This window comes from Eleutherodactylus coqui, chromosome 8, assembly GCF_035609145.1.
Source record: "Eleutherodactylus coqui strain aEleCoq1 chromosome 8, aEleCoq1.hap1, whole genome shotgun sequence".
Lineage (NCBI taxonomy): Eukaryota > Metazoa > Chordata > Amphibia > Anura > Eleutherodactylidae > Eleutherodactylus > Eleutherodactylus coqui.
This window is the reverse complement of record NC_089844.1, coordinates 168,866,237-168,885,286: the sequence shown is the minus strand read 5'-3', so window position 1 is coordinate 168,885,286 and position 19,050 is coordinate 168,866,237. Positions and strand designations below refer to the sequence as shown.

Genomic DNA, 19,050 nt, shown 5'->3' with positions numbered 1-19,050 from the left:
TAGAAGCTAGGGCACCTGACCACAATTTTAACCACAGCACCCTTCTAGTGGAGATGGAAAGTGCCGTTCGTGCTGAGAGCTTCACCGTTTCCGTTGATGCGTTTGTCAAAAAAAATGTAGCCATCTTTAAGATCAGGAGTGAATCCAGGATCAGTTCACTTGGCGTTTTGTTGGACAAATGAAGCTCCAATTGCTCCAACCATACAGGTGGCCGCTACCCCAGGCCTAAGCAGACTAGCGGCCGCTTCTCAGGTCCTCTTCAAGAGACCCTCCGTTTTGCGGTCCATAGGGTCCCTTAATTGTGTAGCCTCCTCGAATGGAAATGCTGTGCGTTTCGCCACTTTGGCTACTGGGACATCCACCCGGGGTATTTCCTCCCAGCTCGCACACACCACTTCTTCAAATGGATAGCGCCTCTTGACTCCTCGAGTGGAAAAAGAACTTGCATCCGGTTTATTCCATTCCTTCTGGATTAATTTCACTTTATTTCCATGGAGTGGGAAAGTATACCTACGCCTTTCCCCCCAATCCTCCGAAGATTTCATCCTGAATTGTGCGAGGCCTCCTGGGTTCCTCCATCTTGAGGGTGGCCCTTACTGATTTCACGAGCTCCGAAAGACCCTTCTGGTGAAACAAATATTTTTTATAGTCTTCGTCTGAGGATTCCTCGGGAGCTGGCTGCTCCTCAAAGTCCGAAATTACTGAACTTCTTTCTGAATCAGAATATCTTTCTGGACTATAGGGCCAGCTATGGCGCCTGGACCCGAATGCTGCCGTCAGCTGCGCCATTTGTGACGTCAGGGCTGAACGGACTTCCTCCCTAATCAGTTTCCTAACGTCCTCCATGAAACTGCCTGACTTCTCCTTAACTACCTTGGCTATGCAAGCCCTGCACAGCGGTTTAGTGTACGTGGATGGCAGGCTTTTTTTGCATTCTGCGCACTTTTTTGGTTTTGTCTTGGCAGAGGCATCTTTCTTATCCCCCTGGCAACAAACAGAGGAATACAACAAGCATAACAATACTTTTGCAACAATATGTCTATGCTTTTTACCCCACGGGTTACTTACAACCCCCAATGTTACCCCTGGGTCTGGAATGTCCGTTGCTGGAGCACTCATACTCCTCAAGTGCTGCAGTCACTCTTAAGACACTAAGCCTGCAACCGCAAGGCTTATCTTTATCATCCAGCGAGTCTTCTGATTCCTTTCTTTTAAATTTTCGAATTTGGCGCCTCTTGCGCCCTGGCCACACCGCCCCCCTCGCGTCACGAGATGCTGCTGCGCTGATGTCATTACGCCGGTCACATGACACCCACTGTGCTTAAGGAAGCCGGAGATCGCCGCACCAGCCCCTATACTGGTACCCGAACGGAGGAGGAAGCCATGGACCCCACTTTGAACCCCCCATGGGCCACCGTGGGAGGAATCTGGCCTGGGTTAACCACCCCATGTGGTGTTTCGGGAGACGATCTTCAGGAAGGGAGGGCAGGCTGAAGCCCACTGCCCTCCGGTCCATTGTAAGTCTCTTCTTTTTCTGCTGGCGTCTCCACCAGCACCTGTCAGTGATCCTGCCTCCTGGCAGGACAGGAACAACACCAAGGAAGGTGGAAAAGGGGAGAAGCTTTTAACCTCTCGGTGTGTTCCTGTCCTATCAGGAGGAGGCTATCTCAGGTGGTGCTCTCGTGGAGACGACTGGGAAAACCATGAATAACCGCCCCTCCATAGACACTCAGAAAAGCTTTTAGGGAGGGGGGGGGGGGGGGGGGGGATGTCTGTCCACAAGCCTGCTGACTGTTGCCAGTGGATGTGAATGAAGGATTCTATCCATACTAGAACGTAGTTCTAAAACAAAATAACTTCCTGCTGCCCATTTCTACTAGAAGTATTTGGCACCAGAAAAGAGACCACACGACGCTTTCATCTTTCCAGTTTTTTTATTCCTTTTTCTCGTTTTATTAGCAGACGTCTGTGGCTTTAGCTACCAAAAAAGTAAAATTAAAAATAATAAAAACCTGACTGATGGATGCGCATGAAGGGGGAGATACCGAGTCACATGGGGAGAGGTGGATAGAAAAGAAGGAGAATAAATTACAAAAAACAGGAACCTCCCGGGTGGCGAATTCATCTGTGGAGGGAACAAGAGAGATGGAGAAGAGGGAACACAAAAGGGGGAAAAGTGAATTCTGTGGCATGAGAAAACCTCATATGGCAACGTGTCGGGGATGGCGCATATCTGTCTCCGTCCTGCTGGGATTGCAGGCCCTGGGTCTGCTTGCACTAAGGCACTCCATACTAACACCCCAGCAGGGATAGACCACCACCAGCCTGATACAGGGGAACCGAGGAATGACTGGATTTGGGTTTTTTAGAAATTTATAAAATCGAGGGAAAAAACAAAAAAAAATTTCTAAAAGGATTTTGGTTTCCTTGCATAACACGGCCCTGACATCTCACCTTTCCTCCCGATACCATGTTGAAACCTCCCCCTCCCCAAAGTCTTGTAGAGCACTGAGAGGACCCCTTTCCTGAGAGACACAGTACATTGCTCCATTCTCCAAGCTGCAGAGCAGCACTCCATCCCCCTCCAAAAACAGCTGTCAAGTGCCCTATCAGAAGTTATATTACAATGCCCCTCAAATGCTCCCCCTTCCTCCCTCCCACAGCACATCAGCACAGTAACCTAATAAGACTTAAACAAGGAGAAGAGAGACAGTCTGCAGGCTCTTCTGCCCCTCACGTCGTGTGCTGGTCCCACTGGTAAAAAAGAGGGGGCAGGAGATTGGGAAGAGGCCCTTGGAAAAAGTTCGAGACACATCAGGAGGAAACAGTGGAAAGGCCCTGGTGTGGAAGGGGCAGGTCACAGGAAGTAGTCGGCAACGGGTTTCTTGGAGGGAATGCCTCTGGTCTCTTGCGGAGCGGCTTCGAAAATGATGAATTCCTTCTGAAGATGCTCATCCAGCTCGAGAATGGCGGCAACATTTCCACATCTAGAATGGGGCAAGACAAGAAGAGGGTCAGATGGGCACCCTTGAGACCACACCACATGGGTCAAACAGAAGAGAGAAGCACTGACCTATAGCAGTAGTTTGGTGCAGACCATACGGTCAGGACCGTCTCGTTGAAGTGCCATTTGTACCCTTCCATGACAAGCTGATGTGCGCGGCAGATCATGTCAATGTTATTTGCTGCGTTAAACTGGGCTACGACATCGCTACCAAACAGGTACCCGGCTCCACGAGGGCTGACTCCCCACCCGGTGGTATCTGGAGGAGGCAAACAACACTTGGCAAGAGGCTCTTACACATGCGGTTGGTTCAGGGGTTTAGCGGTAACGGGCTTACCTTCTGGATCGGACCACAGCAGGTCGCACATGGGACCGTCGTGAGGGACTTCCTGCTTACGATCAATGGTCCTGATCTGGTCCAGGGTCTGTATAGATGGGGAGAGTCCACCATGTACACAGAAGATCTAGGAGAAGCATTAGCAGATTAATCCCAGTAATTTTCAACTGGACACCTTCTCAACCCCCCAAGTAATCAGTAATGAGGAGCTGCAGCAGTCATTTAGATTTCCATATCTCTCGCCGCTTACCTTTCCATCGATAATGGCAGAGAGGCTGAGATAGTCAAAGATTTCCGTGCAGTACCGCCATACCGTCACCGAGCCATATTTACGCAGACACTCGTCATAGAAACCATAGACTTGTGTGATCTGTCGACTTTCATGGTTACCACGAATAAGAGTGATCCTGTCGGGATAGCGGACCTGGGGAGTCAAGGCATCATGTGTTACTGGAAGAACAACACCGAGTCACCGAGCAGAAGTACAAATGAGTAAAGGGATATACCAGCAGCACCTTCCAGAAACCCCCTCTGGGTCGGATCAGAGGTGATGCAGCAGCCAAACCTCAGTTCCCACTACTAGCCCAGGGAAATAAAGGAGCTTGGCAGCATCAAGAGGTGCAAATAGCAGAAGTCCGTTTATTCTCCAATAATGGACAAATAAGCCACGTTCCGACCGCTGTGGTCTTTGTCAAGCTTGAAGAATACCACACTGTTCTAAATGTGGCTTGTTCATGCATTATGGGAGAATAAACAGACTTCTGCTATTTGCACCCCTTGATGCTGCCAAGCTCCTTTATTTTCCTGGAGCAGAAGTAGTCTTCAGGGGTGACAGCACAACATACATTGAATTGAACCTCCAAGATACCTTTAAGTAGCACATCTAGTAGCACACTAGACCTCCTTTGACCAAATCGTTGTAGCGCTGAAAGGAAGCCTCTTGTAGCTGCCACCTATTAGACGGAGGTGCTGACATGTTCTGACAAGCTGACAGGAAGGGGTCATCGATTAATGCTGCTTGCAATAAATTCTGACCTCCCATCAGCACGGGGCAACAGAAATCTGGGTCTATTTGATGTTTTTCCGCTGCTCAGTGATACAATGTTTGCGCTCTTTCACCCTCTGGACTCTCGTCTTACCGTTTCTCTTAGACACAGCGGTGCAGGAGTTGGTCGTCTGTTATGGCCCATCCGTGCTAACGAACGACAAGTTTGGCCGGGACTCTAAGGGGCCAGTCAGTTTAAGTCTTCCAAGGGATGTGAGGCTGGGTCTGGTCAGAAGGATTTGTGTGACTGGGAGCCCTGTTCATACTGCAGAGGGGTGCAGCCATTGACCAAATCTTTACACTGTGCCACATGGTTAATTGCCACCCTGTACCAGCCTCCCCCTTTGGCTAGCTGAGGGAACAACCACTACGGTACAAAGACAACCCCTTTAAGGCCAGTAGTTAAATAAGTACTATTTAGTAATACTTCAGCTGACTCATCACCTTTAATGCGAGGAGGAGGAGGAATGTTTCAACACTGTAAAAGCCGCGGTCCACAAAGTCTCCCATGAACAGGTAGTTTGTTTCTGGAACATCACCGCCAACCTGAGAATAGAACAGACGTTAGATGGGACCGACAGGCTGGTACCCCCACAGCGTCATACTGCGAACAAGCAACGATCTTGTACCGCTGGACGCTGCAACTTACTTTATGTGGGGTATACAAGAGCAAGGCTGGTTATACAAGAGCCCCCCAATCACTACTCACCCTGAACAGCTCCTTCAGGTCATAGAACTGGCCATGGATGTCACCGCAGACCTGACAAGACAAGAGAAGGTCATCAGCAATAGACCAGACACAGGGCAAGGAAGTGTCAGCACAGATTAAAGGGGTTTTTCATCAAGACGAACCCTGTCTGTGACCTACTACAGTGTATAGGCATCTAAAGGGGCTCCGAGAGCCAGAACAGTGAGCCGCCGAGTACGAGTGGTCATGGACTCAGGAGTGTGTGTGTGTATATATATAAAATGTAATATAACACAAACACTCACGCCATCAGAAGAAGTTGCCGTTTTGCTGCAAACCTATTCCTGCAGTTTCATCTCAGACGCATAATTGGGATGCGAGCGGCTGGACGGTCGCATCGATGAATTGTCCCCCACCGGCCGTTCTGATGAGACTGTTAGGGGGTGTTGGGACCAGCGGATGTGTGAGGCTAGACTAGAGCCTCCATGCCCGCCGGTATCACATTGTATCCAAGCTAGAGATGGTACAACAGAGTACTAGAGCTTCCATGCCCGCCGGTATCACATTGTATCCAAGCTAGAGGCGGTACAACAGAGTACTAGAGCCTCCATGCCCCCCCATATCACATCTTGTATCCAAGCTAGAGGCGGTACAACAGGGTACTAGAGCCTCCATGCCCGCTCGTATCACATCTTGTATCCAAGCTAGAGGTGGTGCAACAGTACTAGAGCCTCCATGCCCCCCATATCACATCTTGTATCCAAGCTAGAGGCAGTACAACAGGGTAATAGAGCCTCCATGCCCGCCCGTATCACATCTTGTATCCAAGCTAGAGGTGGTACAACAGGGTACTAGAGCCTCCATACCCGCCTGCATCACATCTTGTATCTAAGCTAGAGGCGGTGTACAACAGGGTACTAGAGCCTCCATGCCCACCCGTATCACATCTTGTATCCAAGCTACAGGCGGTACAACAGGGTACTAGAGCCTCCCTACATGGCAGCAGTTCTCTACAATAAATGGCCCTTTAGCTCTGATGTGTAATCACTTATAACAATGTTAGTCACACAGAGATAGACTCACTCCATCTGACAACTCCTAGGGGAGGGATTGGTGCTGACAACGAGTGTAGATGGATGACCGCTAATAAAGGCTCATGCTGCCTGACGCCGGGTCCGGTACGCTCATTGCCTCAGTGAATGGTTTATTCTGACACTGCGGTATTTCTACATAAATACCCTTTGAAGTTTGTCTTGGCGCAGAGCCTCTCCCCGCCGGCTGCATGTACAGGGACGGCGCTGTCAGCCAACATGCAGCGGGCGGGAGAGGCTCCAAGACAAACTTCAAAGGGTATTCATGTAGAAATACCGCAGCTCAGAATAAACCCTACATGGGGTAATGGGCGTACCGGACCCGGGGTCAGGCTGCCTGATGACAATCCCTTCAAGACCAGCCCGTGTGTGCCGTAGTGACGGAGAACATCCCGGTAATCCTGACCCGACTCCCCTCACATGTACTTTATGTAGGTCATAGAAGTAGACCAACACAATGTGCAGCTATCAAACCTGCCAAAACTGAGGAAGCTTTCAGATGTGTCGTTTTCCACTGCAGTCCCCTGTCTACATACATATTATACATGCTAATGTCTACATACTGTACTAAATCACATGTAGATTTACACTTGTGTATTTTGGAAGCACAGTAGAAAAAGTGACACGTTTCTGAGCAGTTTCGGAGATTTACCAATTTAACATTAAAATGGACACGTTTTTAATTTCCATTCAGTTTATGTTTATACACGGCATTGATGACTAAATGTAACAACTACCTGTCATTTATATAATTAAGGCCCGTTCACATGTAGCGGAATTAGTGCAATACGGAATCTGATGCAGATTTTCCGCAGGGGGCGTGGAGGTTTGCAGATCCAAATCAAAATCTGCGTAACAGACTTCACCGCTACAAACGAAATGGTTAAATCAGCTGCGGATCCGCATCAAAAGCCGGGCCAAAGGGGGTGGATTGTGACACAGATTTCGGTGCGGATCCACAGCAAAATCTGCACCCTGTGAACATACACTTTCTATACAATCACCTCTACTATATAGTACAGGCGATTGTAATAGAAGGGGTTAATGTGCAGTGTTCTACATACCACTCCTTATCTCTCCTGCTGACATGCAAACATTCCTGTGACCAGCTGTCACCGATGACGTCACAGTGACCTGAACCCATTAGGTCCCGATGAGGGCACCCCACAAGCTGTTAGTAACAACCCGCTTTACCCGCTGTGGTGCGACATGATCTCAAGCGCGATGCCTGACAAATTTATGTCGCTGCTGCACAGACCCCAGGCAGCAGATATGTAAATGTGGTGGTCACAAAGGGGTTAATGCAGTATTTCCCTGCAGCAGCTACAGATGGCTGACAGCGGGGTGCGAGCAGACGCCAAAAGGAGTTCGGCTGGTTGTTACAGTACCTGCATTTTGAAAGCTTGTCCAATGAAACAGAAGAGAGGATTGTGGGAGATTAATGGTCTTAAATTTGGCGCGTCTTCCGTCTGCCTCGTTTTAGGTCATCTAAATTAATTGCCGCGGCTCATATTTCATTACACACGTACGCTGCCGCATAACTGAATGCCTTTACACCAGCATTCTGCGCCATTAATAAATCCGGCTCCTCTTAGCCCCGCCCCTTTCTAGATTGGCGTGAGGTGCAAAGAAAAAGTGTTCCCCACATGGTAAATATCGTGCACATTTGTACGCCAGTTTTCTGGCTCATTTGCTAAGTACATCTACCCAATGCGTCCGTGATTACGCGGCTCAGCAGCACGCAGAACACGCCTCACCGTGACGGGAGAGTCCACCCGCTGGACGTTGCTCTCTTCCACCAGAATCTCCCTGTAATAGAAGAGATGATGTTGTGGGCACGTTACACACAGGAAGCCATACCCCATCCCTGGCAATACCCGTACTCACCTGGCCTTGGCACATAGGGCTTTGACTTCGCTCTCCTTGATGAGCTCACAGCGTCTCAGCTGCTCAATCTGCCGGTCGAGATCACTGATTTCAGTCATGGCTTCTCCTTACCGAGCGTCTGATGGGAAAGAAAAGCACAGAATACATCAACGCCGATGCTTAGTACGACCCCGCATCCATCTCACAGCTGACTGTGGAGCCACGTGAACAGTAGGTAACACGACTGGTCAATATGTTCTCTGAACGAGTCTACAAGCTCCGCCCCCTGGACTCTAGAGAAGCTCCGCCCCCAGGACTCTAGAGAAGCTCCAGACTCACAATGTTCAGCAATATTAGGTGTGAAATGCCGCATGTCTTCTCTTTAGGTTCCCCCGGAACGCATCGCCCATTGTGTTCAATGGGGTCGGAAAACACATGGCACGGCGTGCGGTTTACCATTGAAAGCAATGGGAAGCACTTTCTGATCCTCCGGCGTGGTTGATCACAACTGTGATGGGAGGAGTTTGACACAAATACGCCTGACATCCACCGGTACACCGCACGTTCCCAGAGCGATATTGGACCGAGTTTCGCGGGCGATGTCCCATTTGCCTGCGTGAAGTTAGCCTTAGGGCTTCTTCACATGTTGCAGGTTTGACGAGCGCAAAGATCTACGGCAGATCAGCGGCGAAATAACCCTCCAATTGTGCGACCTCTGAAAGTACCCTTCAGCCTCCTGCACACGGGTGGATGTGAATTGCGGAGTCCGGAGCGGGCGTCCACCTCCCGAATCTGCAGCAAAAACTGCCCATGTCACGCAACGCAAGAGATTCTTCCTGCAGACGAGCGGAAACAGATTGTGGATGGAAAAAATAAATAAATTAAAAAAAACACGCTGCACGCTCCATCTTCCTGCGGACGGCTTCCACGGAAGTCAATGGAAGCCGCCCGACCCGTGGCACGTCCGCGACCGACACGGCAGACCGGCCACGGAGGAAAGAGAATCAGGAATAAAAAAATTAAAAATCGGTACTGCGCATCTCCGACAGCGAGCCTTGGAACCATCCGCAGGACAGAAGATACAGGTGTGGCACATGCAGCCTCCATGCGTACGCAGTTCTAGATATTACTACTTATTGGTAAACAAGAGGCGAGAAGTGTTGTCATGGGGGCCCTTAGCCTGTGGCATGAAGCCCCACAGGAGGGCCGTTAGTGACTCGGGATTGGTTTCCTCATCCTCCAGTATGGCCGTCCACACGGGGGGCACAAGACGAGCCGCACCGGCAATGAGGGGGACAGAAGGGAAAACGGCACTGGAGAAAATGTGAAGAGGAGGAAGAGAGCGGCCGGAGGATAATCGCGCTGTGCTCCACTTCCATAAGCCGTCACATGGCGGGAGGCCTGCGCCGGACACACATAATCCACAGACACCTCAATCATGTGCCAAGACATCACATCCCGCTAAAGCCTGTCCAGACGTCTCCATCCTCAGTATTAACCCTCACTGCACCTCAGCCGGCAACCAGTCATACAAGTGGGCCATTGTCCCTCTGTCAGCTCCCCCTGGCAGCCAGACACAACACCCACTACAGCAACACGAAGCGGTGACTGAGGCACGGCCCCCCATCCTGTAGTCCGGCAGGGAGGAAGTAGCAGTAGGAGGTGAAGGGGAGGGTTGGTTTCCATCTGGAGCAATCAGGACTAATCTACAACCCTGCCGGGCCCCGTAAGGAGCTGTCAGAGGATCGGCGCAGGCCTGCCCTGTGTATTTACAGAGTCTACGCCATATACTGCAACCCCAGCAGACATTACTAGTCGATCCTGCCGACTAGTCAGGTGACTGAGGCATGAAACCTGTCTGACCTGTCCCGTTAGGTTTGTACCCCCCAACGGTCATTATGCCGCTTCTGTCCCGCAGTGGGGGTCCCCAACATGACCCATCAGGACTGGCATCTGACACCAACTGGCCTGTGGCGATAGACTCCGAGCCCCTTAAGTGGCACCATAATACGTCCCGTCACACGGACTTAATGGACGGCACATTCTGACGTCCCCCACGAGCGCAGAGCTCCTCTCTGTCCCCAGTAGATGTGCCGCTGCGTCCGCCGTTCCTGCAGTGAAGGATTCTGGGTATGTAGATCTCAACATCTTCCCAGCAGATTAGAGCGAATGGCGACGACTTCTCCCAAAACAGGAAGACCGTCCCTCTGGTTGTGTCTCATCCAATAGTCAGGTCAGAACAGCGCTTTAGGGATTATCCGATCCACGAATAGAATGCCAGAACTACAGTGTAGACCGACACATAAGCCATGAAGAAGAAGAGGAGCACTACTTATATGAGAATGGCCTTAGTAGACATAACCGATTACTGAACGCCGCGATAATCACGATATAACGTTCCCGTTGATTTCAGTGGGGCCTTGTAGACATGCCCTCGAATGCAGCGCTTCCTAGCGCCACGATTTTCGGGTGGCCGTCTGCTCTATTTTGCAGCACGGAGCCAGGAACGGTCGAAATCGCCGCGTTTTGCCGATGGCACGTGTGGGGGGGCGTAGGCTGCTCTGTCAAAGGTGTCCAAACACCGCGTCTTTAAATGCGCCCGTCATTACAGCGGGCGATGAGGCGTAAAAAAAAGAAAAATCGAATCGCTGAAACTAACTAAAAGAGAGAAGTGTCAAAAATCACGCCGTTAGAACCGCCGGTCACTCATCTGAGGAGCCCCACTGACATCAATGGAGGCGGGTTACAATGTTAGACGCCGCGCTAATGCCCAGAAAAACACCCGCCTGTTTGACAGCAGCCTAAGGCCTCATGCCCACGGGCGGTCGGATCCCGCCCGCGGCCAAGGACATTTTTTGACCTGTCCGGGCCTTCTGCAGGGCAGACGTATGCGGCGCGACGGCCGGCGCAGCACACTTGTTTTTTTCTTTTTAGCTTCCCAGCGCATCGGACGGCTCACATTAACCTCAATCTGGATCGGCGCGGGGATGGGGCGCGCTGCGGTTTGTTTTCTGAACCAGAAGGTTGGCCAATCAAATCCGCAAGCTTTCATTAATTTGTGGCCCTACGGGCAGCTTTTTTATGGATCTCACACACAGATTCCACAAATGAAATCCGCCGGCAGACATGAGGCCTCGAACACACAAGCAGACCCCTACCCACACAGCGGTGGTCCCAGCACACAGGACCCCATAATCCACCAGCATCGGGGTGCTGTGGGCCCATTATCTGGTACGGGCAGTGCCCATCACAGCTGGTCTGTAGCAGCGGGCACCCATATAGGTCAGGCCCACCAGAGGGTTGAACCTGGTGCCAACACACAGCGCCAGGAGATCCAGATGAGGCAGCAGTCAGCACCGCCGCTGGCAGAGATGGGAATGAGTAGGAAGCCGAGCCACGATGACAGCTCCTGTGACACCACAGGACTCCTGTATACATTATGGGGGGTATATGTATACAGGGTACTCTGCGGCACTACCGATAGCTATAGAACCCAGTCTGTGCATTGTGTCTGTCGCCAGCGGTGATATATGATCCATATGGGACATACTGTACAAGAGGAGGACTGTCAGACTGCGCTATAAGGGACCGGCAGCATCAGTGACAGTCCGCCGTACATTGTTACCTGGTCTATAGAGAAAGTATACACTTCTAGTGGACTGCCACATATACACCTACAGGACGGTATACCCAAATGACCACCACCACCATGCCCTACGGTATACCCAAATGACCACCACCACCACCATGCCCTACGGTATACCCAGATCACCACCACCACCACCATGCCCTACGGTATACCCAGATCACCACCACCACCACCATGCCCTACGGTATACCCAGATCACCACCACCACCACCATGCCCTACGGTATACCCAGATCACCACCACCACCACCATGCCCTACGGTATACCCAGATCACCACCACCACCACCATGCCCTACGGTATACCCAGATCACCACCACCACCACCATGCCCTACGGTATACCCAGATCACCACCACCACCACCATGCCCTACGGTATACCCAGATCACCACCACCACCACCATGCCCTACGGTATACCCAGATCACCACCACCACCACCATGCCCTACGGTATACCCAGATCACCACCACCACCACCATGCCCTACGGTATACCCAGATCACCACCACCACCACCATGCCCTACGGTATACCCAGATCACCACCACCACCACCATGCCCTACGGTATACCCAGATCACCACCACCACCACCATGCCCTACGGTATACCCAGATCACCACCACCACCACCATGCCCTACGGTATACCCAGATCACCACCACCACCATGCCCTACGGTATACCCAGATCACCACCACCACCATGCCCTACGGTATACCCAGATCACCACCACCACCATGCCCTACAGGGACAAATATACATTTATGGGGGGTCATTACAGACACTAACTATACAACCCCGCAGGCGAGCCGCACACATCATATAGGACCCGCAGGCAAACACAAAGGGGATTACTTACTACATGCACACAGCTACACACGAATCTATAGGGTCCCCCATACATACACACTGAGCTGACCCATGTACACCCCTCACCCCTATACGACAGACACAAACACACACGACCTGCAGCGGATCCCAGCTGTGCCCGGCCGTGGCGCTGCGTATTGCCCGTAATGTACTGCACATAGCTGCGTACTCACACCGGCGCACATGCGCAGCACACCTTTTGCGTGTTTGCATTTTCCGCGCCGTCGCTCAGCGATGACCCAGGTACCCGCAGCCCGTATACAATGTAGTTACGTACGGCTGCGGGTATATCCGCCCCATGGGGCACAATGGCCTCTACGTTACAGAACAGACCGCGCTGCGTTCTGTTGTCCGCTAGCGGATCACACAATGCCAACCCGCTAACGTGAGCGGACATCTGTAATCCGCTGCATCTGATGGGTCCGCGGATCACACGCTCGTGGTTTCCGCAATCCCTATCCGGTCGTGTGATTACGGTGTATTACGCGGGCTCCGTTCGCTCGTGTAATATGTGCTACGTCACAGACAGATACGTCACCTGACGCCGTTTCATCACATTTGTGTAGAGGAATCACGTAATACACGAGCGCAAAAAAAGAACGCTGCATGTTCTATTTTGCTGTGAATTACATGCGAGATACAGCCCAATGTTCTCTATGGGTGCACAACCAACACTGCCCATACGTAGCTACATTACATATGGGGCCGCGTGTATATCGGGGCCGCGCAAAGAGACAGGAAATTAAAACAAAAAACAGGCAGACTGCGACTGACCACGTCCGCGAGATACCTGTGCGCAATACAAAATTACCGCCATAAGCCGGCCCCACAGCGGTAAAACCGGCGTGCCACAGAGGGGCTGCGCATGCCTATAGGGGACTGAGGCCCCCATATAAGGGATTGTTAGCTACTAGGTCCATATACATACATCTATAAGGGTCTGTGCACGTCACACTGCTCTATAGGGGACAGGTCTATGCACACAGAACTACCGATCTATAGACAGACTCAATACATACACAGACCTCTACAGGGGGCAAACACTCAGAGGGGCGGCAGATATCGCGTGACTATAGGGGACCAAGGCCTTCATATACCTCTATAGCGGATTATTACATGTACACAGAGCTACAGCTTACTAGTCCCTATACATGGCTGAGGTGATGACACATCTATAGGGGGTCGCACACATCACACCGCTCTATAAGGAGCAGAGGTCTCTATACATCTATAGGAACATAAAGGATAATAATACAGGTGCGCTGATCTATAGGGTCACCATACGTACACCACGATACACGCTGGTAAACTATAGGGAACTTACACAACTAAAGCGGGTTGGTACGTGTCACATGACCCTATAGGGGGCAGCAGCCTCCACACACACACATAAAGGGGCTCACACAGAACTACAAGGTCCCTATACTTTACTGAGGTGACAGAGGTGGATACAGGGGGCTGCCATCCTATATAGGGCACCTCACTCTTGTATAGGGATCCTATAGCTCTGTATGTGGAGGCCGCTGTCCCCTATAGAGTAATGTGCACAGACTACTATAGAGGTGGCTACAGGGGCTGCCATCCTATATAGGAGTCTGCACACTATTGCTCTATAGGGGGCAGTGGCTTCCATATACAGAGCTACAGGATCCCTATACATGACTGAGGTGCCCTATATACGATGACCGCCCACTATAGGAGTCCGCACACACCACTTCTCTATAGGGGACAGTGGCCCCCACATGCACAGAGCTAAAGGGTCCCTATACATGACTGAGGTGACCTTTATAGGATGACAGCCCCCTATAGGAGTCTGCGCACACTACTACTCTATAGGGGACAGTAGCCTCCACACACACAAAGCTTCAGGGTCCTTATACATGACTGAAGTGACCTATATAGGATGGCAACCCTCTGTATCCATCTCTATTGGACTCTGCACACATCACTGCTCTATAGGGGGCAGCGGCCTCCACACAGAGCTACAGGGTCCCTAAACATGACTGAGGTGACCTATATAGGATGGCAGCCCCCTGTATCCACTTCTATAGAAGTTTGCATACACCACGACTATGGGGGACAGTGGCCGCCATATGCACAGAGCTACAGGGTCCCTATACATGACTGAGGCGACTTATAGCGGTGGATACAGGGGGCTGCTATCCTATATAGGAGTCTGCACACACCACTACACTATAGGGGACAGTGGCTCCCACACATGCACAGAGCTACAGGGTCCCTTTACATGACTGAGGTGACCTATATAGGATGACAGCGCCCTATAGGAGTCTGCACACACCACTACTTTATAGGGTCAGCGGCCTCCACACAGAGCTACAGGGCCCCTATACATGACTGAGGTGACCTATATAGGATGGCAACCCCCTGTATCCACTTCCATAGGAGTCAGCACACACCACTACTCTATAGGGGACAGTGGCCCCCATATACACAGAGCTACACGGTCCCTATACATGACTGAGGTGATCTATATAGGATAGCAACCCTCTATAGGAGTCTGCACACACCACTGCTCTATAAGGGGAAGTGGCCTACACAGAGCTACAGGGTCCCTATACATGACTGAGGTGACCTATATAGGATGGCAGCCCCCTGTACCTACTTCTATAGGAGTCCACACACACACACTACTACTCTATAGGGGACAGCAGCCACCATATGCACAGAGCTACAGGGTCCCTATACATGACTGGTGACCTATATACCATGGCAGCCCCCTATAGGAGTCTATATACACCACTACTCTATAGGGGGCAGCAGCCTCCACAGACCTACAGGGTCCCTATACATGACTGAGGTGACCTATATAGAATGGCAGCCCCTTATAGGAGTCTACACACACCCCTACTCTATAGGGGGCAGCAGCCCCCACACAGAGCTACAGGGTCCCTATATAGGATGGCAGCCCCTGTATACACCTCTATAGGGGTCTGCACACACCTCTACTCTAAAGGGGACAGCGGCCTCCACGCACACAGCTACAGGGTCCCTATACATGACCTATATAGAATGGCAGCCCCTTATAGGAATCTACACACACCACTACTCTATAGGGGGCAGCAGCCCCCACACAGCTACAGGGTCCCTATACATGACTGAGGTGACCTATATAGGATGGCAACCCCCTGTATACACCTCTATAGGGGTCTGCACACACCACTACTCTATAGGGGACAGCAGCCCCCGCACAGCTACAGGGTCCCTATACATGACTGAGGTGACCTATATACGATGGCAGCCCCCTGTAGGAGTCTACACACCACTACTCTATAGGGGGCAGCAGCCTCCACAGACCTACAGGGTCACTATACATGACCGAGGTGACCTATATAGGATGGCAGCCCCCCGTATACACCTCTATAGGGGTCTGCACACACCACTACTCTATAGGGGGCAGCAGCCTCCACAGACCTACAGGGTCACTATACATGACCGAGGTGACCTATATAGGATGGCAGCCCCCCGTATACACCTCTATAGGGGTCTGCACACACCACTACTCTATAGGGGACAGCGGCCTCCACACACAGGACTCTATAGGCGTCTGTCCCGACCGCACAGTCCTACAGGGGCCTCTATAGGGCACCATCCTATACATGAACTCCCCTCCCCCTCACATACAGGATGAGCCGGGTCACACAGCGGTTGCCGGAGGCCGGCGGGCGGTTGGCGGAGCACGAGGAGGGCCGTGGGCTCGGGGCCGGGACGTTACCTGTGTCCGGTGTAGCTCGGGCGGTGACGGCGCTCCCTCCTTCCCTCCTCCGGTGTCTCCCGCTTCCTCCTCCACACACCGAGAGCGAAGCCCCGCGACAGGATGACGTCACCCCGCGTCACGAGCTCCGCCCCCTCCAGCCCTGCCTGGCAACCGGCCGTGATGCGCCTGAGGCGGGAAACTCAGCCTTGTGGAAGGCCCAAGCTTTATTGACAAGCTGGTGAACAAACAACACAGAGGCCTGCGTAGGGCGCCGAAGCAGACCGCGGGGACAGGCCATGCTGCGACTTGTAGTGACTACTATTCAGCACCACTGCGAGGGGACACGGGCCTCAGTCCCCATCCTGGACCTCAGCGTCTCCTATGGCGGCGGAGGTCACATTCCAGGCGACCTACATGGTGCCATAGTGTGTGAGGCTGCAGCCTATACCACTGAGCCATAAACCGCCATACAGCGCGCTGTCGCCACGTAAAAAACGGGAGGCGTAAAGAGTAAATTTACTAGACATGAAATCGCAACGAAACGAAGATATGCGGGCGGACAGGCGGGAGGGATGCGGACAGGCGGGGCGCGGGCGGGAGGGATGCGGACAGGTCGGGGCGCGGCGGACAGGCGAGGGATGCGGACAGGTCTCGGCGCGGGCGGACAGGCGGGAGGGATGCGGACAGGTCGGGGCGCGGCGGACAGGCGAGGGATGCGGACAGGTCTCGGCGCGGGCGGACAGACGGGAGGGATGCGGACAGGTCGGGGCGCGGGCGGACAGGCGGGAGGGATGCGGACAGGTCGGGGCGTGGGCGGACAGGCGGGAGGGATGCGGACAGGTCGGGGCGCGGGCGGACAGGCGGGAGGGATGTGGACAGGCAGGAGGGATGCGGACAGGCGGGAGAGATGCGGACAGGCGGGAGGGATGCGGACAGGCGGGAGGGATGCGGACAGGCGGGAGGGATGCGGACAGGCGGGAGGGATGCGGACAGGCGGGAGGGATGCGGACAGGCGGGAGGGATGCGGACAGGCGGGAGGGATGCGGACAGGCGGGAGAGATGCGGACAGGCGGGAGGGATGCGGACAGGTCGGGGCGCGGGCGGACAGGCGGGAGGGATGCGGACAGGTCGGGGCGCGGGCGGACAGGCGGGAGAGATGCGGACAGGTCTCGGCGCAGGCGGACAGGCGGGAGGGATGCGGACGGGGCGCATGCGGACAGGTCGGGGCGCGGGCGGACAGGCAGGAGAGATGCGGATAGGTCGGGGCGCGGGCAGACAGGCGGGAGGGATGCGGACAGGCGGGAGGGATGCAGACAGGTCGGGGCGCGGGCGGACAGGCTGGAGGGATGCGGACAGGTCGCGGCGCGAGCGGACAGGCGGGAGGGATGCGAACAGGGCGCGGGAGGGATGCGGACAGGTCGGGGCACGGGCGGACAGGCGGGAGGGATGAGGACAGGTCTAGGCGCGGGCGGACAGGCGGGAGGGATGCGGACAGGTCTCGGCTGCGCGCGGACAGGCGGGAGGGATGCGGACAGGTCTCGGCACGGGCGGACAGGCGGGAGGGATGCGGACAGGCGGGAGGGATGCGGACAGGTCTCGGCGCGGGCGGACAGGCGGGAGGGATGCGGACAGGTCTCGGCACGGGCGGACAGGCGGGAGGGATGCGGACGGGTCAGGGCGCTCACCGCAGCGGTTTGAAATAGACTGGATGGCGAAAAAGAATGTGAACGCAGACAGATCCGTTAATTAACGGTTTCTATTACGCCGGGCTCACACCGGCGGATCTGTATTGCTGATTCTGTGACTGCCGTCCGCGCAGGCGATCTGCCGTAAAACGCGGGCATTGAAAGGCATGCGTTTGTTTTCCATTCACACTCACGGATATGAATTGCGTATTCCGCGAGTGGAAGAAAAATCGCAGTATGCTCCTTTTTGCCATGGAATCCGCGCGGACGGCCTCCATTGATGTCAACAGAGGCCGTCCGACCGCAGCCAATACACAATTAACATGTATGTGCGGCAGGTACCCCAACATCGCTAAGCGACGGTGCGAGGAATACAAATAAACAAAACGTACTGCGCATGACCGACGGCGAGCCTCTGCACTGCAGTCCTAGGAGGTCCGCAGGGTCAGCGGCCGGGCTCACAGCCGGAATCCACTGCGGGCGTCCCGCATGCAGAAGCCGCCCCGTTCGTGTGCGCCCGGCCTTAGTTAACTTCCGTTATTTTCTTGGTCTTTCTTACCTTCGCGGTCATTTAAAAATATGTTAAACAGACATAGAAAAACGGAACCAACAGAAACCCATCCTCCAGAAAAAAATGGATCCGTTCGATTTCGTTTTTTTTTTTAAACATAAATGGCGCTATTGTTTCTGTGGGAAAAAAAATGAAGCTCCGAAAATCCCACAGAAATCAGCGAGACTTAAAACGGAAACGTCTTTTTTCCGTTAATGGAAACGCAAATATAAATGGCGATGTGAACGAGCGCTTCAGCCAGAGCTGCTCGCCAAGTTTGGCTGTGAGGAATCAAGTCTCAGAAAAGTTGCGCAACCCAAAATCTCGCACGTCTTACGGTCGCGGCTGTTTTAGAGCTGCAATCTGGTTGCAAAAACCAGCAGAATTGCAGATAAGTTTTATACTAAACTACAGCGTGGCGTCTGATCCGCGGGCGCGCTGGCACAGGAAGCTATAACAATCAGAGCCCCTAAGGACAATACTGAGGATCCCTTTAAACCTGCTGCAGTTGAACCATCATGCCTTTGCAGCAGGCACCTTCCTAAGTAGTTT

The 19,050-nt window shown here is 53.0% G+C and overlaps 1 protein-coding gene across 2 annotated transcripts; it reads right to left on the bottom strand.

The window, feature by feature from the left end:
* Positions 1–1,915: 1,915 nt before the first annotated feature.
* On the bottom strand, positions 1,916–16,432 carry PPP4C (protein phosphatase 4 catalytic subunit). Of its 2 annotated transcripts, none has more exons than XM_066576929.1 (9): positions 16,282–16,432; positions 8,053–8,170; positions 7,923–7,974; positions 5,096–5,146; positions 4,831–4,932; positions 3,592–3,765; positions 3,342–3,468; positions 3,074–3,263; positions 1,916–2,987 (listed from the first exon to the last, which is right to left on the bottom strand). In XM_066576929.1, the coding sequence occupies exons 2-9, from the start codon at positions 8,148–8,150 to the stop codon at positions 2,858–2,860; spliced, it is 924 nt and encodes a 307-aa protein (XP_066433026.1). In that variant the 5' UTR covers positions 8,151–8,170; positions 16,282–16,432; the 3' UTR covers positions 1,916–2,857. The 2 variants fall into 2 exon arrangements, with proteins under 2 accessions (XP_066433026.1, XP_066433027.1); XM_066576930.1 differs by having other exon boundaries at positions 16,191–16,390.
* Positions 16,433–19,050: the final 2,618 nt, after the last annotated feature.